Source organism: Gambusia affinis, linkage group LG10 (genome assembly GCF_019740435.1).
Source record: "Gambusia affinis linkage group LG10, SWU_Gaff_1.0, whole genome shotgun sequence".
Lineage (NCBI taxonomy): Eukaryota > Metazoa > Chordata > Actinopteri > Cyprinodontiformes > Poeciliidae > Gambusia > Gambusia affinis.
The window spans coordinates 18,906,520-18,930,666 of NC_057877.1; the positions used below are offsets into that span (position 1 = coordinate 18,906,520).

General features: G+C 37.6%; 2 protein-coding genes across 3 annotated transcripts in view; both read right to left on the bottom strand.

Annotated features, from left to right (window-relative positions):
• Positions 1 to 5,244, bottom strand: part of LOC122838887 (adhesion G-protein coupled receptor D2) — a 77,197-nt gene extending 71,953 nt beyond the window's left edge. The window contains exons 1-8 of one of the 2 annotated variants that reach the window (XM_044129917.1): positions 5,073 to 5,244; positions 4,956 to 4,992; positions 4,454 to 4,478; positions 3,632 to 3,856; positions 2,836 to 3,450; positions 1,251 to 1,448; positions 656 to 720; positions 52 to 342 (exon numbers count right to left, since the gene is read on the bottom strand). In XM_044129917.1, coding sequence (XP_043985852.1) covers positions 52 to 342; positions 656 to 720; positions 1,251 to 1,448; positions 2,836 to 3,450; positions 3,632 to 3,856; positions 4,454 to 4,478; positions 4,956 to 4,991 — 1,455 coding nt within the window. In that variant the 5' untranslated portion in view covers position 4,992; positions 5,073 to 5,244. The remainder of the gene's footprint in view (positions 1 to 51; positions 343 to 655; positions 721 to 1,250; positions 1,449 to 2,835; positions 3,451 to 3,631; positions 3,857 to 4,453; positions 4,479 to 4,955; positions 4,993 to 5,072) is intronic. The other variant, XM_044129919.1, reaches the window with a different exon arrangement.
• Positions 5,245 to 6,361: 1,117 nt separating this feature from the next.
• Positions 6,362 to 23,943, bottom strand: kif14 (kinesin family member 14). Its single transcript, XM_044129804.1, has 29 exons — positions 22,705 to 23,943; positions 21,214 to 21,468; positions 21,023 to 21,110; positions 20,773 to 20,871; positions 20,513 to 20,565; positions 20,395 to 20,425; positions 20,104 to 20,211; positions 19,897 to 20,013; positions 19,217 to 19,335; positions 18,415 to 18,587; positions 17,475 to 17,622; positions 16,969 to 17,032; positions 16,668 to 16,852; positions 16,397 to 16,499; positions 16,077 to 16,234; positions 15,846 to 15,993; positions 15,093 to 15,239; positions 14,429 to 14,561; positions 13,922 to 14,015; positions 13,601 to 13,739; positions 12,986 to 13,092; positions 12,029 to 12,126; positions 11,068 to 11,301; positions 10,763 to 10,950; positions 10,132 to 10,284; positions 9,465 to 9,587; positions 9,252 to 9,326; positions 7,976 to 8,126; positions 6,362 to 7,543 (listed from the first exon to the last, which is right to left on the bottom strand). Exons 1-29 carry the CDS (start codon positions 23,712 to 23,714, stop codon positions 7,167 to 7,169), a joined length of 4,878 nt encoding a protein of 1,625 aa, XP_043985739.1. The 5' UTR covers positions 23,715 to 23,943; the 3' UTR covers positions 6,362 to 7,166.
• Between the last annotated feature and the right edge of the window lie 204 nt (positions 23,944 to 24,147).

The following is a 24,147-nucleotide window of genomic DNA, read 5'->3' on the forward strand; positions in this document are numbered from 1 at the left end:
GTAGAAAATTTGATGAACAACTACTGTTACAAACAAAATATCCTATCTCACCCCATCCTCAGTCTGACCAACCCACTGCGTAGCCGTTTGCGGCTCAAGCATCATATTTGCTAGCTTTAAATAGTTTGTAGCAATGGACATCATGACCTCTGCTGAATTGGTTCCTGCAGAGTGGGTGCTGGCTGCAATGCCATCAATCAACTGAGCGAAGTAGAGGATGTCAATTGAGGTTAAGGGGTGATGGCCATCAGCCTCTATTGTATGCACAGCAGCCTGAGTCAGCTGCTGCATGGAGGTCAAATCTCTGTTTTGGGAGGTGTTGATGCTTTGCTCCTCCATTACCTGCAGACAGACAAACAGCTCTGGACCACATTAAATTGACTAAATGATTTGCACCAATCAGATAAGTCCAAAACAATGTCTTTGTGGAAATAAAATAAAATTAGGAAGTGCTTCACAAATAATAATAATAAAAAAACTCCTCTATCAAAATTATAAGTCTGACATTAAAATATCATATCTGATATACACAGACTAGGTTTTTAATGTAGTAACTCTGCTCTGTTTCTTTCAGTATACTTACACATTTCTAAGTTCATGAGGATTAAATTACATGATATAAGTTTGTCAAAGGCAACTAGATGTCACAACTTACCTGTGTGATGTTTGGATATTTGCTCAGTTTACTGAAAAAAGGAGACTTTGGAAAAATGGGCTTTGCTGCAAAAGTATAGACAATAAAGCGTAGTCAGATCAACTGATACAACAAATTTGACAGAAGAAACCTTGTGTGGCAAGTTATTTAAACTAAAGTTTGGATTATAGACAGTTTTAGTTTTCAGTTCTAATTAGTAATTATCATTCTTTCAGCATTTATGATTTTATCCCTGCCAAACTCCTATGAGGTGTACCACAAAAAAATATTTTTAATCACTCTTTTACTTAAATGTACTTGCTGCAGATGCTTGGAATTGAACTTTCTAAATGAACACAACTAAAATGTTTGATTTGCAACTGCATGCTAGCCTGATACAGTCACTTGTGGTATAAAATTGTGTGTTCAAAAGGTTTTTATTCTCTGGCCATTGCCCTGATGTGAGATGCTAATTATGATCAGCCTTAGTGCCTTTTTTATGCTTTATGTGTACGGTCAGATATAGTGTGGTTAAATATTACATAAAATATCCAACATAAGACATAACAGGTTTCCATCAGACCAGACCAAAACAAAAAACAAAACAAAAACTTACCCTTCTTTAATTGACAGACAACTCTCTTGTATGAGTTGCAACTCTCTAAGAGACAGCTCTCTGTAACAGGGTTAAACACACCACAATCTTCATGGACCACGTTTTTCTGGAAAACTTCTACAGTGAAAGTTTGGTTTTGCCAAGAAGTCCCATCCAACAACGAATTAAATAAATCCACAGTGAAATCAGCAAATTTCCCTGGCAAAGAAAATTGGTAGGATTAATGCATTTAAAATGTGTTTACATCATTTATTAAAAAGCTAAACTGAAATGCACAGTTTCTAAATTTCCCTTGCTTTTATTTTACAACGCAAACTTCCCAGATATTTTATAGTTTTCATTTGATCAAATGTACTATTCATATTGATGCAAATGGCCCTTTGTTAAAAAACAAAACAAAACAAAAAAAACTTTAAAGTGTAAAAAATCCAGTAAGTTATAAAATGTTTTTTTAACAATGTTTCAGAAGTAAAATAATTTTGTGTATTTTGCTTGACCACCTGCTTTAGAGAGCCTGTCTGATAAGTATTATGGGGTTTAAATATTGAAAAGACATAACAAATATGGAATGTAAGTCAGACTATAATGTCTGCAACTTCAGTTGTAGGAGAGCAAGTGAGGCTTTTGGACACTTAATGTTCACTGGGGACCATGATGTCAGAGAGGGAGAAGTCTGTTTTCAAGGGTGGGTCTCAGAATGATCTAAGTTAAAAAACATTTACAAGAACCATTTAGAGTTAGTTTGCCAGTAACGACTTAGTCATCATTGTTCATTTTTATCTGTTAGTCCTCAGTTTGGTGGTTTAAAAAAACAAAACAAACAAAACATTTCCCAGTATTGACAGCTACTGTAGATAAACCAGGAAAGAGCTTTGAAAAAGTATTCATACTCTGAGAATTAACCATGACAAGGAAATTTCTAACATATTATGCAATTACACGCACAGGCTTCAATGCCCATTAACTTTATATGTGATGTAAAAAGACAAAGTAGCACATAATTTTTAAATGAAAGGAAACAGTTTTATGGTCTACAATTTCCTTTAAAATCCCAATTTGCAAGGAGTGGTGTGAAGTTGTATTCAGCTTTTACTCCAATGTTAGCTGTGAGTCCATTGAGGAATGTTTCTAGGAGCTTTTCAAATCTAGAAGCTGGCATATTTGACAATTATATCTCAGTTAGATTAGATTGAAAAATGCCTGTCAACATCAAATTTCAAGTCTTTCCACTTGAAAGTGCCAGATGGGTGGGGGTTACTACATGAGCCTCGCTCAGACTTTGGAATATTATTTAGTTGTATGTGCTCAAAAGCTGTTTTGGCCTGATGTCCATTAGAATTTTTTTTTTGTCTGCATAGCAACCACACCCAACTCAATTGTGAAATCAACTAATGTGATGTAAAAAACAAAACAAAAATATGTAAAAGTTTTCTGAAGCTTTGGACTTTGAATAATTATTTTTTTTGTTTGTTTGCCTTTAGGTTAAAATCAACAAATTCTTTCCCCCTTAATTTTATCATAAACTAAAGCCTTGATGTTAGATTTTTGCAAAAACCTTTTCTTCTTCCTCACATTTAAACTGTACCTTGACATGGGTTTTCCCCCCACATCTGGTCCTCTATTCCCAGTAATGGCTCACTCCACTTATACACCAGCCCAGAGGAGATGGTTGAACATTCATTTTCCATGGTGAGTATTTCACAGCTGCTCAAAATCCGATCCCAAATGTGCAAATTGGTGATTCTCCCTGAGAATGCATCATTTGACTCAAAAGAGCCGTTCTGGCCCTGACCGATAATGAAGACGCTATCTGGGCTAATGCTGTCATTATTACAATTCATGCCATTCCCCCTTGAAACCACGTGACCGCGAGCGTACAGGGCCCAGCTTCCGTCATCCTGGCTCCAAGAAACACACACAGAGTGCCAGGAGTCGTCGTGTTCGAAAGCGTTGACGTAAGACCCTTGTTTGCCATGGATCCGCAGAGCCAACTGCACAGGGTTTCCCTGGGTCAGATTTGCTCGGAGTTGGAAGTCATTAATGGAATAAGAAAAGACTGTGGAAATTCCGAAGGTGTTTGGATTGAAGTGGAGTTGGGTGCAAACCGTCAATGAGCTCATGGAGGGAAACTTGTGCAGAAGGTGAGCATGCATTTGGTTCGAACGCCTGGAGAAATCCAGAATCAGTGTCTTGGAAGAATCTTTGATTTCATCCCAAACAAAGAGAAAAGGAAGTAGTTTTAAAAAAAAAAAAATTCATTTTTAATTTTAAAAAAAGCAGAAATTTTTAATCATAAAATCAACGATGGATTCATTTTACTCCTAAAAATGTGGAACATTTGTGCACCTTATTTGTTGACAATAAAAACAAAATTAACCTACTTTTTTGACGTGTTAGGATTTTCCTGGCAATCCACACACGGTGCGAGATATTCTGGTATTTTAAGAAGCTGTTTAGCTGTTGGTACTCTGCCGGGTTGGAGACAGTGGCTAAGTTGCCAGATAGCCGCTTGCATAGTGCCTCTGCATCCTTCCATTGCAGGGCATGGTGAAAATACTTGTAGTACAACTCGTCATATGGCTGGCTTCTCTTTTTCACGTTTAATGCTATTTGAAAAGCAGAGAGAACAAGTTGATAGAAAAGGTTCCACCAAAGTGGAAGTCAATACATAGGCGACATCCCAAAAGTTCAAGAGTGTCACTGCACTAAAATGGATGAGAACTGGCAGACAAAAGTTATTTTCCATATGGACCAGATTACTGTGTAAATGATGTGATGACGATCTAAACAATTTGATGTCATTTCAGGATTCCAGCCATCTACAAAAGCCTTATGAGAGTTTTCCAAGTCTTTACGGTAAATGGACTCTCCAGCCCCTGCCAGATCTCCAAATATTTTTTTGTATGTGCACATCTAAAACATGCATTACAAGGGTGGATAAGTTGCACTCACTATGAGTCACTCTCCAAGTGATGATGTAAGTGCTGAAAAACATCTGGGTGTTTCACTGAGAGGAATACCTCTCTGACTTGCCTAAAGCATGTGAGACTTCACTGCTCCAGCACAAAGTAATGCATTTTCCATGTAGTTCTCAGGTTAGATTATTCTTCTAAGGTTTTTAGTCGCAAGCTGGCCAGTTACATCAAAAGAGCAGAGCAAAACATCACTCCAGCTTTTTTGTTTGTAAGAGAAAATTAACTTACCTAATATCCAGCTTTGAATGCAAACCTGTAACACAAATCCAGGTTTAGTTCAGCTGTGAAAACAATTTAGATTAAATTAGTAGGCAGCTCACACTTGAAAACTAATTAGTGGCCCCGTCCAGTTCTGTTTCTAAATCCTAACAAATGTATTATTTTCTCCTTTAACTTTTTGAATTAGCTATATTTTTTAAGGTTCATTAAAATTTCTATAAACTCATAAAAGTGTTCAATTTAACAAGACGAGTATTAATAGATTGCACACGTGGTTCTCAAAGAAGCATTAATAAAAAATAATAATAATAATACGCTCTTTTTTTGTTAATTGTGTATTTGTTTTTCATCTTTACTTATAAAACCTGTTGACTTCTAGAGTAGAAAAATATAGATCATATATTTATTTATTTATTTGCGTCTGCTAGATCGCTTGCCAGGAACGCACATTCCAAATAGTTTTAAAAGAAGAGAAACACATACTACTGATTAAAAAATAAAGACTACTTACAAGCAGAGATAAAATGGGGAAATACAACCAGTGCATCCTGAAACAAATACATTGTTAGCTGGAAATAAAGCGACGAATCCAACAGTGATTTCTAAAGACACAACGCATTGTTTTTACCTGATTTGTTCGTCTATTTTGGTCGTCTTCTCATTTCAAGTCGAGCTGTGTCTGTGAACGCACCATCAATTCGTTCTGAAGTATGTTTACTTCTTAACTATGCAAAAGTAGAGCCGAAGTGGTGCAGACTCCAGGAAGCATGAAAGGAGGATGCAGATGAGGCTACGCAGACGACGAGTGGGTGTAGCCTGGAGCCAGCAGCAGAGGGTGGAAAAAGTAAGGCTCAAGGACATTTGGGGGCCGGGGGTGGACTTGTTGGGGTCTAGTAATTTAAATATTTTTAAAAAATACATTTCAGAAACAAAGCACATTTTTAAACTGTCGACTAATTTTCAAACCTTTGACAATTAATTGTGGTAAGCTAAATATTAGCTTCTGGACCAAATCCTGACAAAATGTGTTTTTATTTTCTTAAAAGTGCTTAAAACAAATCTGTTTGGTTCTGTTAATCCACCTCGTATTTTATAGTGATACACTGTAGCTCAATGGAATTAAGATGTTTCCTGTATTGTCAAATTTTAAAAATTGCCTCTACAATCTCTGAGCCCTATTGCTAATACTATCAAATGCTAATATTAAAAAAATTACATCTTTCCTCTTTGATCACTGAAGATCAAAAGAATGTTTTTTTCTTTTCAAGATTTCTACAGTGTTTCAGTTTGTTTTTGATTTTTTTTTTTTTCTTGGTGAAAAGTGGCTTGCTTTTTGTTTCTTTTCCTAGAGTCTCTGCTTGTGGGTCCACAACTTATTGCTCCCATCCCTGCTGCCAGTGTTGAATGAGCTTTGCATTGGTGCCCACCACAGAAACAGCTGGCCCTGCTTGACCTTAACCTTTCACCATGAAGGTATCAATGACCTAGAAAACTGTACTTCCAAGTGCAGATTGTATTTTAAAAATAAAGGCATAACCTTATATATGAGATAGTTTTTAATATAAAGTTGCTTGTACACTGTTTTTTGGAGTTTATCATAGCTGAAACTCAATTTTCTCTCCCAAAAATTGAGTTTCGGGATTTGCAATTTTATAAAATAAGTGCAAAACTTGTATTTACTGTATAATTTGTGGTTATATTATATTTTGCATCAATAATGAATGCTTGTAAATGATGCAATCGTCAGTTTTTTGTGGGGAAGCATTGTTTAATGTGTTTTTGTTTTAAATAAAAAGTACAAATACAACACAAGTTTCAAAGGTTAAAATAAACAAAATGTGGGCCTCTATTTTTTTCAATTAGTGAAAAGTTCAAGTAAGAGCCATGCATATGAGTGCTAGCATTAATGTAAACATGTTGAATATAGAAAAAATATTTTATTGCTACTTAACAGTAAAAGTCTGTATATGGGTGCACTCTACCAGCAATGTATTGTGAGCTGATGGTAAAGAACTAGGATTCCATATGAAATCAAGTCATGTGATTTTTAGCAGCTGTGCAAGTGGCTGTATTATTTTTAAAGCAATAAAAAAATGGTTACAACAGCATTTGTTTAGATACAAATATCAGCATGAAATGCAGAATTTACAAGTGTCTGAGTGCAAATAGTTTGATACGTTATGCTGCATTACAATATATACAGGAGCAAACAATCTACAAAAGAGTGTAAAACCCAGATCCTCTTACAAATTTGCCTACCTGGAGTGGCCATAATTGAGACTTTACATGTCCCAAAAATATATAGTCCTGAAATAATGGTTTGACAAACACTGCCCTTTTCCTTATAGCTTCTATTGACCAAACATCAATTAACGTACAATTTACACTCTTGAGTAATGTTCTAGCATCATAAAAATATTCTCACTGGAGGATGTGTTTTTACCATACCAACAAGAGAAATCAAAGAAACTTCAACAGTATTTTTCTTTACACCATGTTGAAAGCAACACAATTGTTACTCTTGAATGTTTCAAAGAAAGATTGTGTCCATTTTCTGCAATTTGTGAATGCCACAGGCAAGTATTATTTTTTTTTAAACAAAGATTGTTTCCAGTACTTTTAGTTACTTGAATTCTAGCAGGTTGCCTCTCTATTTTTCTTCAAGGTAACAATTTATTTAAACTCTTAAACTGCAATCTATGATTAAAAACCCAAAGAGATATTACACCCAGTGAGGGCTGCCACTGAGTGGCACACCTGAAGTAAAGGGGTACACCACTTTATACACACCTTTATTTCTAACTGCACTGTGAGTGGTGGGTCTTTCTTTAATGGAGGAGTCATTTTCTAAGCTGTTGTCCGAACCAGCTGAACTTCTGCTGTTGTTCACCCCCTGCTGGCTCCAGAAAGACGACGACAAGGACTGCAGGGCGGAGTGGAGATCATCTCGTGCAGATGTGACCGTCTGATCACAGGGAAGCTGCAAAGACTTAGTCTCCATTTCCTCCTTGGACAGCTCAGTGACCAGCTCATCCACCACCTTGGTAGAGGAGGAGATCAGCTCTCTGTAGCTGCTGAGATCAGGATTTCTATCCATACCTGGTAGAACAGAAGTCAATCACATATGCACTTTTTTTATCCAATGATCACATCTCTGTAGTGCACTGCAAAATTAGGCTTACCTACTTGACAAAAGAAACTAATCAGTTGAAAGAGGGTATGATGAATATAATTTCTGACAACCTCTGCAAACACCAAATCTCAAGCAAATAGTGCTCCACTGTTTAATAAACAGTACTCCATCCCTCCATTTCCAGGCATGAAGAAGCGATCACAAGGCATATGGATGCAGTTCTAGCCACATGTGTTGACCTAACATCTCACTAAGATACTGTTTGTCAGATTTCCTCTACAATTTGACAGTAGTTTGTACTTGCTCCTGATGAGCTTCATTTGTAAGAGTAAGTCAACCAGTTCGGAGATTACCGTAAAAGAAAAATTCATAAGAAATGTGCAATTTCAAAGAGTCACCTCGCAGGGCTGTAGACAGACAAGACTGCATCTGCTGGATGGCCTGGGTTAGCTGGAAAAGTTTGGTCGACGTAGTCCTCAGCCTCTGTACATGAGCGAGTAAGATTGCATCTTCCTCCTCCTCATGCGCCTCTTCATCATTTTCTTGCTCCTGTTTGAAAATAGAAATGCATCCAGAATGACAAATAATGAGTAAGATACAACAAAAGAGTCAGATTTTAGAACGAAAGTCTTCGATACTGACTAAGTTCAATACACCTTCTTTAAACATAAAAAAAAACGTTGCTTTAATTAGACCTTGACAGGGTTTGTTTTCCACTTTATATAAAAATAATTACCTTCGATAATTTTAGCAATTCACAAAATTGGTATTTTCCACTCAATTTGGTTCACACTTAATGGCAGTAAAAATAAGGAAAACAAATACATGCGGGACATATTGAAAAGTCTCATGGTGAACACAATAGTAACATTTTGCGTAACAATCTTAAAAAGAGAATGGCCTCAATACAAATTGCATCCATACCAAAAATTGTCACTAACATTTTGTGAGATCAAATCTGATTCCATAGTTTTCTTAACATGTCCCATCTTGACAACTAATTGCTTGCTTGCTGGGTTTGGTTAACTTACAGTGTTGGGGCAAACATACTCTACCAAAATGGGGCCAATGCTACCGTTGTGGCTTTAAGAAAATTAAAGGTCTGGCAGGAAAGAAAAAAGCCTGGAAACATTATAGAAACACATTTATGTCAAAGAGAATAAGAAAAAGACTCACTTCATACAAGAAGAGGGGTCTCCATCCATACTCTCTCTAAACAGAACACCGTGCTGCATACATGTCCATGAGATCCCATGACAGAGGTTATAACTCAGCTTTGTTTAACTGTGGGGGGTGCCTATAAGTATTCATTACTGGTTCAACAAAACTACTGGCTAGTTTGTGTGGCTAAGATAACTTCAAACAAGCCTGTTAGCTGTGACTTATGCCACTTCATTCACCATATTTATTACGTTAACTACTGTCGAGGGGTGAGTGCGCAGAGATAAGCTTAGAGAGGATTGAGCTTTACAGTAGCAATAAAGGCTGAGTGGCATCTTTAACAGGGCTGTTGAGGGAGTGGGTGTTAATCTATTTCATTTAATCTCATGTCAAACCAGAGGAATTGTTTCAGCTGACTGTGCAGAGTGCCATCTGATTCCAGTTTCAAAAAGCAGCTACCAGTGGTTTTTGGGATAGTACACAAACACCTGTACATGTGTTGTAGAAACTCACCGAAATATGAGACTGAATGTAGCTCTGCAGGGCACGAGACATATCAAGAGTTTTGGATTTTAGACTCTGTAATACCTGGAAGCAGAGATGAAAGGCATCAAAGGCAGAAACTCACTCAGTTAGATTTCCTTTGGTCAGCCTACAGGTCAGTCATGTCAAATTACGTGACATCAATCAGATAATTTCCCACTACAAATGAATGTGATGTCTCACTGGGTTTCTGGGATAGGCCAGCTGAGCATCTCTGAGCATTTCCCTGGTGATCGCAAGAATTTCCTCCAGGAGAGAGCGCACACCCTTTCTGGTTCCCCTCAGCAGACAGCTCAAAAGTGATTGCTGAAAGTATAGAGCATTTGGTTAGAGGGAGACACAAATTCAAAATGGAACCTAAACTGACAAAATCTTAAGGATGAGATGTGAAGTTACAGAAGATAATTTCATAGGTATCAAATCATCATTAGATAATTGAGGCCGGTCCGCTGTACTAAAAAGGTTGGAGACCACTGATATAGACTAAAGGCTGTTCTACCATCTGCTGGGAAAATTTAAGAAAAATTAATCTTTGTTTAAAAAAATTCTCTCTATTGTCATTTGGGAACTTAGAACATCTGGTTTGAACTGATGTGAAAAATGAAGCTACGTAGGTTTATGCATCACTGCTTTCTCCTGCTTTATCAAGACAGCAACAACCATGAACCTCTTATTATTTCTTCATGCAGATCAAAACATTTTGTACATAAATAAAATTTAATAAAAGATACAGGTACTCAGATCATTAACAACTAAGTTGTAATGTCTTAACTGCTCTGGCTAACCACAAAGCTTCTATTACTTTTGATTTTCTGTGGATCAGAAGACAATGGAGTATTACAAGAGTTACCTTGCCTGTGGCCTGATTGCCAGGCACCGTAACACTGAGCGGCATGCCTGTCACCACCGCCAGCTGGGCAAGAGCGAGCATCGCCGCATCCAAGCACCGACTGCTTTTCCTCTGTGCTTCCTTCACCATCGATGTGATCTCAGATTCACAACCCTGCATTGGGGAAAAACAGGTTTTTATTTTTTTACAGCCAACATCAGGCTAGCATAAACAAACAGATGGAATTAAATTTAATTTACCAGAGAATCAATGAGTCAACACAACGGTTGATGAAGTCTGAAGGGTCAGTAAATAAATTAAAATGGTGGAAAAAAAACATATCAGGGTTTAGGGGTAAAAATTGTCTGTTTAGGTGCCAAAAGTTGTCAGGAATTTAGATTTCCTTTCCATATATTCATGACCTGTGTGGAGCTCAAGGCTGAGAATTCCCTCTGCTTTGACATTTCCATAGACAGAGCTGAAACAGCTCAGAGCTAAGACCTGTCAGTCAGATTGGTATTTTGATAAGCCGCTGCATGTCCAAGCTACGCCTAATTGAAGACCATTTGGTCGGCTTAAATTTTGCCTTTCATATGAAATGAAAATACCCACAAAACCTCCATCCCAGTTTTATGTCACTATGTGGATTCACCTGAATAAGCATTTGGAAGAATCCTCCCATTTTCTTGACTTGGCTTTTAAGTTCTTCAGCAGTCGAGTACAGCAAGCCAGAGGAGCGTTTAACAGTGGCCAGCCACTGCATAGCAACAAACACAGCAGTCTCTATCGCCGTAGTGGCCTTGATCAGTTCAGTCTGGGCTGCCACGCTGCACGTAAACACTGCAGAAGGATGAGCAATCAGAAAAGTTTGATTAAAATAAAATTCCAACACTTAACAGTTGAACAAAGGACTTTCGTAATATTGCATAAATGATTGAAAAATCAGTTGCTGCTCACCACTGTCTTGGCTGTCATCATCTAGACTCTCATACAAGTCAGATATAGTTTGGACAGCCGTGTATACCAGATTCAGATCAGACATCAGTCTGTCTGCCAAGGTCTCCTCTGTCTCGCTGCAGCTTCGTAGATGAGCCAAAGACCGGCCAATCAGCTCCTTGCAGAGTCTGGGTACAGCGGGTTCCGTGGTGATCATTTGGTTGGAAGGAGGTTGGACCGATCCACACATCAGCCCTTCAGTGCAGACAGGAGGAGTAACAAAAATAGCCAGCGTCACTGCAAGTTCCTCTTAGTTATTCTAAGATCTTTTGAAGATTATGATTTAACAGTAAGACCTATATTAATTGTGAAAAATAGCTTCTATCAGTTAAATAACACTTTGTTCATCTATGATTGTTTTTTAAGTCCAGCATGTATGCTATGTGCTTTTATATTCAATTCACTATGCAATACAGTGCCTGCTGTAATTACAGGTTTCAGCCAGCTAATGAAATTCCTGATTTTCAAGCCAAACACAAACCAAAAACCTTCATTTCAGTGACAGCGGAAATGAACGACTTGGTGTCAGTTCCCTTAAACCACAAAAAAACCTGTTTAAGGAACAGGTTTTGTTTATAGAAGTTTGCAGAGAAGGATTTAATGCTTCAACGCTGTGCTCCAAATTAAATTACTATATGTACAAATTTTAAATTTTATGCCTTTAAAAAAAAATATATATATATATATATATATATATATATATATTATAAAAAATGGGTAAAACTCAAGTTTCGCAGGGATTTTGCAAGCGCTTTAACATTTTTTAAAATTCTTTACAAATTAGTTTTTCACAATATCTTTTTATTAAATTACAGTATAATTTACATTCAGTCAAAAAAAGCAATATGACTACTTAAAGTAATAGTCAGCTCCTAAAGTTCCCGGAATTTTTAAACAATTGATTTGTTATCAAACATCTTACCAGCAGACTGTGAGGAGTTGGTGAGGCTCTGAATGGGATGAACTCGGATTTCATACAAACGTCCAGAGATTCGCTTTGTCTTCAGAAGGCTTCGGCTCCTGAAGTTCAACCAAACATAAGCTGTTTAAATTCACAGCCAACTTCGAATTAATCTTTTTTAGACATTTTGGGAATAATATAACTGAGAACTGCAGTCATGAGAGTAATCAAAAATTAGGATTTTGATTAAAAAGAGAGAGAGAGAGGAAAAAAAAGATATACCCAGATTTCAGTTAAAGAGAGAGGGAAAAAAAAGCAGGAATCCTAGTAAAGTTATGCTGCATACACGTACACCCATTAAAGTCAGGGAGAAAAGCAAGTTGGGGCCACAAACTGTGTGTAAATTATTTCATTTGGCTGGATCTGGTGGAGAGCTGGGCACCACCAGAACTTCTTGCCATGAAAAACAAAACTGTGACAGGAAAATGCTAGATGTTTATAGTTTCCCTGAGTTGTGTGTGTGTATCTAACTACATGTTTTGTTTATAAGGTGTGAAGTCTGACAGAAGGAAATTTCAATCCCCCTCAATTTATACACCCTGTTCTGACCTGGTGGACAAGAGACTGAAGAAAATAAAAACCAAATGAACCAAAAAGGAAGGGAAAAGTTAACAGCAGTTTGCACTTTTTAAGAATGACAGAATCTTGTATAAAATATGTGTACACAAACTTCATTACTTCCATGTATACACAATTAGATTGTCAAAGAACATTTCTTTTGCTATAACATTGTTGAAATAAGAGTTTAATTGGCCAGCAAAAACCCAAATGAGATTAAACCATGGCTTCAAAATATGCAGAGGGAAGTTTGGAGGTTTTTCTGCTAACATAATTCGTATAACTAAAGCTAACTACTTACTGCAAAAACAAGATGCAAACAGAGGGTCTGCAGGATAAGAAGCAGAGATGGATAATTACCTTCGGCGAGAAAAGGAGGAAGTGGAAGCAGAGGAGGATGATATATCTTGCTCCCACTCATCATCAGGGTCATAAAACACATCGTCTTCTTTAGAGGTGGAATCCCCCTGCGGAGAGTAAAGCAGTGCTGACAAGCCCGGTCTCACTTACTCAACTTAATGAGAAAAGCATGGCAAAGTGAGGCTGCAACCCTCCATCAGGCATAAAACAAGCCAATCTGGACTGTAAATAAGGTCAAATGGCAGGGAAATAGGCAATTAAGTGAGAGGTGATGTCAGTCTCTGATTATGCAGAATGAGAAATGGGAAAACTGGGAGTCTGCACATGTTTTCTCAATGCACAGCATGTAATGTCTCATTAAAACACCTTTCTTTGAGGTAGGAAATCTTCTGTGAATTTAGCAGCATATTATGTACCACAGGAAGAGCTTTAAATTTAAATCAAAGGAGAATCCTAATTAAATAATCCTGAAAAGCAGAGGCAACTTGAGACGGTCAAGAACACAGATTGCAAAACAAGTGTACACTTTGATGCAGACAAAGAGTCAGCTAATCTGCTAAAACAAAAAATAGACTTAAAATTAATTCAGAAAAATCAATTTCAATGAAGACAAACCTGATCCAGCTCTCTCATCACAGCCATGTTGTTCTGGAATTTTTCCAAGCTCCAGAAAGTGGAGATTCCCAGCTTTGTGTTTTGAACACGCACTTGAAGCCCGTCTTGTTGGGTGTTCTCAGTCTCAGAGCTTCCATGTCTAAAACAGAAGAAAAATGACAATGTTAGCTAATCTACACAGATATGACATCTGCTTTTAAAGCTGAAAGCTACAATTCAAAATATTATACAAAATGTTTAAATATATGCAAAACCAAGTACTCTTAATCCCCATTTTGATGGTAACCCTCTGTAAAACTTTCCAGACTGCGTCTTTCCCACCTGCTGAAGAGAGTGTGTTTCTTCAGCTTGACGCTGATTTTATTGGCCTCCTCAATCATCAAAGACAACTTCATGGCATCCCACTGTGGAGAAGCTGCAACACAGAAATAAAACACCAAGACATGACACCAGACTTTTGAAAACATTTAAAAAGCACAGTGAGGTTTAGACGCTCAAAATTCTACTTCTTATTAAGCCAGCCATATTACAGAAGTTTATAAAACATGAATGCACCAAATAACCTTGCCCTGTGGATTTGATCTGATCTTCACCTGCTTAACTCAATGCTTCCTGTTTAGATAGTGAAATAAAAAGAAGCAAATAAATTCACTATATTGCATGACAGGCTTTGGATAATCAATTTGATGAAATACACTCCTTTCTTTCTCCTGAACTAAGGGACAAAAATATGAAAAAGGGGCTATTAAGTTTTTAAGTATAAGAATCTTAAAAAGTTGCCCTCTTATCTTAAAGAGACACATACTGATAACAGCTGTTCCAACTCACCATTTCTGGTAGTTTGTTTCTCCCTAAGAGCCCTTTTCTTCTGCATCTCCTCCAGTTCCTTGCTGATCTTCCTTTTTTCTGCCTCCAAGGCATCTACAATCTTTGCTTGGCAAACTCTTTGTTCTTCCATAGCCTGCAGTGAGTCAAAGCAAAGTAAACAATGTTACACCGGTCAGGCCATAACATTTAGCCTTAAAGCAGGCTACCACATAGCTCAAAACACACCCCAAATGGCCAATTAATTAAGAAGACCAAGAGTAAGGATATTTATTTAAACTTATGCTTGTTTTCTACAGTCAAAATTTAAGGGGATGGGAGATTAATGATAGCAAGAAACTTGCTGTTCTGAGCTATCTTATGATAAAGCAAAAGCATGAAAAAAACCCCAACTAAATCTTAGGTAAAATACACAAATAAAAGTCAGAGAGATTTACTACTTGCAAGCTTATACATATTGGTTTAGGCTATTTCTTCAATATCTTATTCTAAGATGATAATACAAAAGGAAAATATAATTTTGCAAAAACAATATATAAGTTTATTTCCTCTCTACCTCTAAGAAAGGATATACATTTAAATTTCAACAAAAGGCCAGGTGAGTGCACAGGGACAAAATGATCAAGTCTTTGCATATTAAATCAAATAGCATTTTTGTTTTCCTGACCTGAGCTTCCATGTGGAGACGGAGGCGTCTCTTCTGGGAGTCCACCTCTTTTTCCAGCTCCAGCTTGGCTATCTTGAGCTCTGTCATCTGGCTAGCCACCCTCTGCTGATCTCTCTCTTGCTGACGCTTTCGCTCATTTTCCTCATTCTGAACCAAAATTACAAATTTATTAAACGTGACTGATGTATGGTATGCACAGTTCAAATTAAACGTGACTGATGTATGGTATGCACAGTTCAAATTAAAAGTACCATTTAGTACATAATGTTTTTATTTAGCTACTACATTTTTTATATTTTTATTTGTTTGAAAAATGTTTCACCCCAACAGCTGAAAGTACTTTTAGGAATTGAAATTTGAGTAAACTTAAATTTCCAAAAAATGTTAATATTAGTATGACACCAATAAATAAAAAAGAAACAAAAAAACATGTTTAAAACAGGAAGCTGGGCTTAATGAAAAGCATGCTTAATGCTGGCTTAAATGTTTTTATTTTCAACATGTGCTCTTAATCTGACAAACTATGCATATTTCAGATACACCTGCATGTTGAATTTAGTAGATTTCTTGATTTAATGTGGACTTTTATTCATTTGAAAATTTAAATTCAGTTAGGATTTTAATTAAGTTTGTATGGTAAATGGTATTTCATTAAGATATGTCAAAAAGCATCTAATAAATTGTTACATCTTAAACTGTACCGTTATCTGATGAAACAATAGATTTCAAGAGAATTTATAGAACAAAACCCACCAGTTCTCTCTCCAAGGCTTGGATCCTATTTTCATAAAGGGTCTTCTGGTCAGAAAGCTCTTTTTGAGCCACCTCTTTTGCCATCTGAATTCCCTGCATCATCTCTTGTTTTGCCTTCAAATGAGCTTCTTCGATTTCTGCCTCCAGCCTGAGTTAAAAGCAAGTGATTTAAAGGAATTCTGGCTTTACTTATTGGTTTACCAAATTAATAAAGAGTTCTTTAACACTCACTTTGCTCGCTGAGCTGCAAGAAGCTCATTCTTAGCAAATTCAAAGTCTTTTTGTCCATCCCCAGCTCCTGTCCAGCATGATACCCGCTTTCCAGACTGCACCTCTGCTGGATGGTTAAAGCGGAAGTAGTGGTCCCCACCAAGGATAACTCTGTCACCCTGGATACCAGATTTTAAAATAAATAAATAAAATATGAGATGAGAACAGAACCTTGTGCATACAATTATTTTGTTGTCAACAAGATGTTGCCTTTGTTTTGCTAATTAATCCTTCAGATTGAGTTATACAATAAGGGAAGCAAATACTTTTCTGATACTTACATGGTGTAGTACAGTGGATTCGTAGATGAGGTTCCCATTGACAAAGGTCTTTGCATTATCCATAGGGATGATGCTGACCATGTTGTGGATGTTACTTATGACACTTAATGGGGAAAAAAAAGAAAGTAAAAATCATTTAACTCCAATCTAAACTCAAATGAAGCATATTGATTGCAACTTTTCCCAAACTTTAGCTTTTTCTTGTTTTGTTAAGCAGACTTTAACATTTATTTAACTGAACATTGTATTACCAAACTACCAGGACTCTCACCAGTGCCGATCAGCAATAAGAGTTCCCGTGAGCTGAATGTCATGACTGGAGTCCGGTTTGAGCTTGCCCACCGTGGTTCGGCCCTCTTTGATCATATAGAGAAGCATCTCTGACAGCTGAGGGTCCTCATTCAGATTCACTAGGTTCGGAAGACGGTTGTCCACTTTGAAGGTCACACCCGCTTTCTGATTATATAAAATGTGAGAAATACTTGAGCTTTTTTTTTGCTCTGTCTTCATTAAAAGAAAAGTGTTATGTTTCCATTTTGGTTTGGGAGAAAAAGAAAAACAGTAAGGCATACCTGTAGCTCTTTGGTCTCTTCACGTTTGCGTTTCTCTGCTTGTTCAAGTTTCTCTCTCCATGCTCTGACATAAAAATAAAATACAATCACATTATAAATTCTAATAAAAGTATTGCTTGATTTCTTACATATCTAAACTTTGATATTACTCTTAACTTTCAAAAACAATGAAGGTAAACCATAATAAATTTGATGCTGTATTTACATTAATGCTGCAGTGTTTGAAAGTAAGAGTTCTGTAAAAAGCTGTAAATATATTATTATAAAACTGCTCTAAAATAAAAATCTTAAATTGTAAGTCAAAGCTAATAAAACTGTAAAGAAATGTTTAGCTCCGATACTGTAAATATTTTCACTGTCATTGTACAGTAAATATGTTTCACAATTAACTGCTGACATCCAGCTGGTGGTAACATTTCTACAGTAGATGTAAAATTATACTTCAGGATTACAAGAAACAAACAAAGTTTAAGAAATTATGTTAGAATGGTTGTAGTGATTCTAACCGGTTGGCCTCAACCATCTCTCTCTCTTGTTGACAAAGTTTACTCTTCAGGGTGCTGATCTCCTGCTGGAACATCCTGACTCTTTCCGGCTCAGTTCCCTGGGAGTTCATCTGGGCCGCACGCAGTTTCTCCACTTCTGCTTTCAGCTCTAAAAAAGCACCACAGTTTGGGCCAGACTGTTTAAATACAAACCTAACTAGGACTGAGCAAATATTGACAACAACATAATAGAAAAATCAAATGAATAGACTGGAAAGAGTTTACTTTTTCTTCATCAAGAAGTATTCAGAATTTGTCAGTGACTTGTGCCACAATCGCTACTGATTTACTGCATGGGAGTGTTCTAATTTGAACAGCAAGTCTCACACTGACCACTGAGACAAGCTGCATCTGCAGCAAGAGCTCCCCTTAGTGCTGAAAACATTGAACAGCAGCACAATGGTCTCATGAAAAATAATACTTGCATGACAGTTAACCGCCATGTGCAACTGACAGTGCATAAATAAGGGCAGGAAGCAAGGTTAGGGCGATGCTTTCATTTCAGCTGGAGAGCGAAAGAGGCGGTGAGAGATAAATGTGAGGGCAGGTTATAATGTGGGGAGGAGAGAAGGAGATGAAGATCAAATTTTCAGGAGTAAAAGTTCATAAGACTGAAGGAAAAAAAAAAGAAAGGAAAAAAAAATCAAGAGCAACCTTAACTAATAAAGTACAATGTTTTCAGGTTCATCGGCTACTAAGGACATATTTTTCTTAGTCTTTAGTAGAATCAAATAGAGAATATATGTGGTGCCAGTTTATAGCATAAAATGTGCTTCCAGAGATAAAAACTACACACTTTGTTTCTACCTCTAAAATAAGTCTAAAGAAACAGTTGTTCAGATTGTGTAGATTAATCAAATAACATGAACTCATTTGACTTTGTAAGTCCAGAAAGTCTGACCTCTGATCAGCTTGGCACTGGTGTCTTCATTAACTTTGGCCACATTGATGATTGTGCGGGCCTGCTGAGCATAGCGCAACGTGCTCAGACTCTCCTCCACGTTAGTGCCGGCAGGGCTTACGGTGGCAATCATCGCCGTCTTGGAGTTACCTCCGAGGCTCTCCTTCAACAGCCTGTAAGATGGGAAAAAAAAAAACACTTTACAAAACATAAACAATGCTCCAGATTCCTTAAATAAGCCTGAATTTGAAAGTGATTTCAGCTACTTTATGTTTTCAGAGTAATTGTCATGTCTCTCAGCACCCTTCAAGATTACTGGTCTTCCTAGGACACTTAATGACCACACAAAATAAAACATATTTTATTTTATAAGGGTGTAAAAAAATGGATGGATGGATGAAATATGTAGAACATGGCACAGAGGCCCATTTTTTAAGACACTTTTGAAAATTGGAAAGATAAGGGTTCATGGCTACTAGAGTTATTTGTTGGAACTTAGCTATAGCTATATTGTGAGCAATCATTTAAAAAAATAGACTATTTTGAAAAAATGTGCAATGAGGGAAAAAGGGAAAATATTTTAAAGCGGTAACTACCGCTATGGCATTGTGTGGCATCTTTGGATCACAAAGTGTAAACAGAAACCAATTACTGTAAAGCTTTTGTAAACATTAGGGCTGCCAACAAATGTGGATGGCAGAATATTGTATAAAACTGTGCTGCTACTTCAACACCTGACAACATTTTTTATGTGGGAAGAAGCTAACAATGTCGTGTTTAATGAAGCTTTCTGCATCCTTACCATGTGAGAACAGACTCTCTGTATGGTATAAAAACCTTCTTCCTGGTGAGCACCTGTTCTGACAGAGCAGAGATTACCTTTCCGAGAGTTAGCAGGGATTTGTTGATGCTAGCACCCTCCTGTAATGTCACAAAAAAAATATATATGTTTACCTTTTAGTAGCTAATACAGAGCACACAGAACAGAAAAGAAATTCTCTATAATAAATGAAAACTGGATTTTTAAAAAATATTATATGTAATCAATGAAGTAAAACTGAGTCAAATTTGGTGATAATGAAACAAGAGTGTCATATTTTCTTTACACTAAAAATCTCACTGAGTGCCACTCCTACTGAAGCTTCCTAATATCAATTAATTATAGTCATGTGACAAAAATCAGGTCAACTCACTTAAGAAATTAGTTAAAATCTAAATTAACCTTGTTTTATTCATTAAACATAGGTAATCGAGAAATAAAAAAAGGATATGACCATACATCCAGTAATATGACAACAGCAAATATGTTGCTGTTATTTCATTAATTTAGACCAATATCATGCTATTTTATTAGTTTTGCACTGCAATAAAAGACAATGACAATAAGTTCCCATACTGACAGTCTGAGTAGAAACACTACAAGACACAAATGTCAATATTACAGCAGTGCTAAAGAGGGAACATCCCAACATCTGTACCAACCCTGAGTCTCTCCCCAGATGTTTGGGCTGTGCGGCTGCGCTCGCTGCCCGCAAGGTCGACCAGGTTGATCCTGCTGCTGATGCTGTGGTCATGTTCCTCTCCCTCCACAAACTCAGTCTTAACAGATAAATAAATGAGTCACCAAATGATAAATTAATGCACACATCAAAATGAGTGTAAGCACATAGCAAAGGCAGAATTGTGTACCTTAGTCTGGGTCATAACCAGTGTGAAGACAGAGTGAGACCTGGAGCTTTTGTCATTCATTCCTGTGGCTGCTGTAGCTCTCTGCTTGTTACCAAGCTCCAACCAACCCTTAAAAAAAAGAGGCAAAGTGAATAATGAAAGATTCATACCAAATATTAACTTTGGATGCTTTTTTCAAATAAAAAGCAATATTTTTAATCAAACATAAGATTAACTCCAGCTTTTATTTTATGTTCCTCTTCAAAACAACCTTTAAGAAAGAAAAACTCTACATTAATAGTTCTAGCTTACCTGAATGTCACTGTAGGAGCTCACCACATTCCTTGAAAAAGAAACAAAATAAGCAGTTCATATGCATCATGCTTTTATTGGAATGAAATGAACATAAAAAGACAAATGATTCTCTTACGCAGAGAGCTCGGCAACATAAGGACCATGGACGGGATGCTCCCTCACCCTCAGCTGAAAAACAAGTGTTATATTTTCACTAATTACCTCACAATAACAGAAAGACATGTCCTGGTAGCATTTTGAGTTAAGACAAACTTTTGATTTGGCATTTATTTCTTCTTTTAGCAGAATCTAAACACAAACATGTTAATTGTCATATTGGAAAGCAGGATTTCAAAAATGTTAAAAATACATTTACCGCTGTTGCAAACTACTAACCGGCATCTTCCTCTGATTTGGCTCCTCCCTTGTAACCAGCAGATCATGAATCTTTTCATTATATACTTCAAAGTAGCTCATCTCCACATGACATTTCACCTGAAAGGCCACATAGAATAGATTTTATGTTATGATACCCAACAGGAAGGAAAACTTCCACAACTGTGGTGTTTTCCTGGAAATAAGATTTCTTATGACAAATTCACTCTGGAAAAAGATCAATTAGCAATTTATTTCAGTGTGAATCTACCTCTTCATCTTCCACTGAGGCCAATTTCAGAAATAGCTCTTGGCAGAATCGTGGTATGACCCCAGCCTCCTCCTCAAAACCCATCATTCTGAAAAAAAACCCCCAAACATAATCAAACCAAGCAAAGTGAAAGATTTACAAATTTTATAAAGGCAAACAGATGAACTGACAAAAACTCCAAAAACACTCACGTGTATGATTTACCAGAACCTGTCTGGCCATAGGCAAACAAGCAGGTGTTAAATCCTTCGAAAGCTCTCTGTAACAAAGGCCTGGCCAGGGTCTCGTACACAGTTTTTTGGCTGGCGAAGGTGGGGTCATCTCCATCCACAGAGCAGAAAGAGAAGTCATATGTGAAGGAGTAGCTTTGCCTAGACTCTGGATGATGGACATTTGTCTCCTGGCCGTTCATAAAGATGACCTTTGCAGCCTTTTCAGCCTTCTCTCTACAACACAGTAGAATATATAAGCAACGTGGAAAATGCACTTTGTCCTCATTTCCATTTCAGTGTGATGGTGTTTAAATAAAGAACAGCAGTGTTGCAAAGCACTTTAAAAAGCATCAACGGTTTTAATTAGGACAGAAATCCTAACTGTAGAAAATAGTGTCCTTCAAAACTATCCATATGTCTTAAATTTTTTAAGATTTTTCTGACATTAAAAGGTCTGATATTTGTGTTTTGTTGAAATTTGTATGATAGACCAAAACAAACTATCACAAAACTGTGAAGTGGGAGGAAAATTATAGTTGGATGTCAATCTTTTTCTCCAAATAAAAATGTTTAAAATGTGGTGTGCAAATGTATTATATCCTGTCTTTTTCAGTTTACTTCTAGGATTGCTCTGAGTTTAGCTCCATCTTTCTTCCAAACAGGTCTGAACAGTTTTTCTCTCCCTGTTAAAGAAAATCAGCCCCACACACGATGCTGCAACCACCTTGTTTCACTGTGGGAATGGTGTTGTCAGGGTGATTAAGGTGTTAATTTTTCCAGAACACAAAGCATTTTGTATGCAAGCCAGATCACTTTCTTTCCTATAAGGCTTGTGACAAATTTCAAAGGCAAATTCTTGCAGCTTTCTGCTTGAAATGTCAGATCTGTAGAGTTCAATTTTGTAGGTCCTCCAGAATTGCCATGGTGTTCTTAGCTGCTTTTCTGATGTTTTCTTTGCCTAGCCAAGAAGCACATGCCACACCTTGCTAGAGTTGCAATTGTTCCATTTCCATTTTTTAGGATTGTGGACTGAATGGTGTTCTGTGAGATGCTTAAAGCTTGGGATATATGCTTGATAAATGATGACCTGCTTTAAACTTCTCCACACTCTATATCTGAATATCTCACTGCTGTATCCCCTTGTTTTCATAATACGTTTTGTCCACTAATGTCCTCTAACAAAACTTTGAGCCATTCACAGAACAGATGCACAAATTCTCAGATTAAATTACACTTAAATTACACTTCAAAAGACACTTAGGATTAGATTTTATTTATAGGTATACGTCTGCAGAAAATTGTTCATGTTTTTGTTGATAAAAAAACAAAAAACTGAGAACCATTTTTTATCATTCCACAAGTAAATTAAGTAAAAGTCAAACTACACAGTACATGGAAGCGTGTGGCCGTAATGTTAAAAAGTTGAAGCTTTTTAACATTACGGCTCTGAAGACAATATAATCCACAAACCTGGCACTGAAGGGTCGGACCCGGACAGCCACAGTCACCGCGCTGTTCTCCATCTTAAATGACACCTGATGCCCCGCAGGCTCACATGGGTGACTCAGGGGTTGGTCAGCGGGGACTGGAGTGGACATCCTTGCAAAGGTGGAGTCCCCTTGTTGATTTGCGGTGGTGGGCTTTCTCTCCGGCACAGCGTGGCTTTTATCCACCCCTGAGGATACCTTGCGGACTCTTGGAGTTGGAACTGGTTTGGCGTTTTCTGCTTGCTCAGCTTTGGGTTTGGGCCTTTCCAAACTTGCAGATTTACCTACAACCTGCTTCGGTGCTTCTTTGCAAGCCAGTCTCTCAAAAACGTCCCTTTTAGCGGCGATTTTCTGAAACGGCGTCCTTCTGGTGGGAGTTTTAAATGTCTTAGTCGAATCATCTAGATGCCTGGAAGCAAATGATGGCGTTTTGGTTTGCGCCCCTGGAGTTGCAGCTTCTGAACCCTTTATTTTGGATGCAGTTTCTCTTAAACTTGCCGACCTAAATAAACTCGCCCTGCCATTTGGTTCACTGAGTACTTTTGAAATTGGCTGTGGGTCAGCAGTAACGCTGACCCCAACCACGGCTTTATGCGTGGAGGGCGTCCTGGTCCTTCGCTGTAGAGTCAATCTCTTCTCCGGAGCAGGAGTGCTGTTTTGGCTGCTTTCGGTCAACGATTTCTCGGCACCACTCTTCCTCCTTGACCTTCTTTGTAGAGTGAGTCTGCTTCGGTAAGGTGTTTGCAGCCCGCTGCCGCTTTTTGACAGTGCAGAGACGACATAGGTTCTGTTTACTTGACGGCTTTTATCTGATAACCTACTCTCTTCAGCCCCAGATTCTGCACCCGATATCCCACTTTTTCCTAAAGATGCGTCTGGTACCTTTGCATCTCCCTGTCGGTTTCTGCCGCCGGGTGTCCTGGATGTTGATGCTGACATTAGATGGTCGTAATAAGTTGTATGCTTCCTTGCCTGTACGCTAAATATAGACATTGCGATGTTCCTCAAAATGCTCAGGATTAGCTAATTAACGGTAGCCGTACGCTTTCCTAACGCTCCTCAGCATCTAAAAAAGACTAAAACTATTGTACAAGTACAAAGTAATTTACTTTCTAAATGTAGATCGAGTCCCATCCGAAGTAAATGGCCACACTAAAAACAGAACTACTTTGTTTATTTTTTCATGTTCGCTTCCGCCTTCGCCCGCTTCAATTTCAAATGTCGATCGTCAGTGACTCCTGATTGGCTGAAATAATGGCGTCACGTCTTTGGCGCAGTCATGCAACCATGTTAACCTGACACTAGGTGGCAGTATATGTTAGATCAATTTTATCTTTTAGTTGAGTGGTCCTAAAGCAGGGGTGTCAAACTCCAGTCCTCAAGGGCCGGTGTCCTGCAGTTTTTAGATGTGCCAAAGGTACAAAAC

What these genes read in the sequence shown, in the direction of transcription:
- kif14 (XM_044129804.1), bottom strand. Translation starts at nt 23,714, where the DNA reads ATGTCTATATTTAGCGTACAGGCAAGGAAGCATACAACTTATTACGAC. An exon ending in AGAGAGTCTGTTCTCACATG is followed by an intron (nt 18,588 to 19,216) that starts GTAAGGATGCAG and finishes CCCATCTTACAG; the next exon opens with GCTGTTGAAGGAGAGCCTCG. An exon ending in TGGCCTATCCCAGAAACCCA is followed by an intron (nt 9,327 to 9,464) that starts GTGAGACATCAC and finishes CTCTGCTTCCAG; the next exon opens with GTATTACAGAGTCTAAAATC.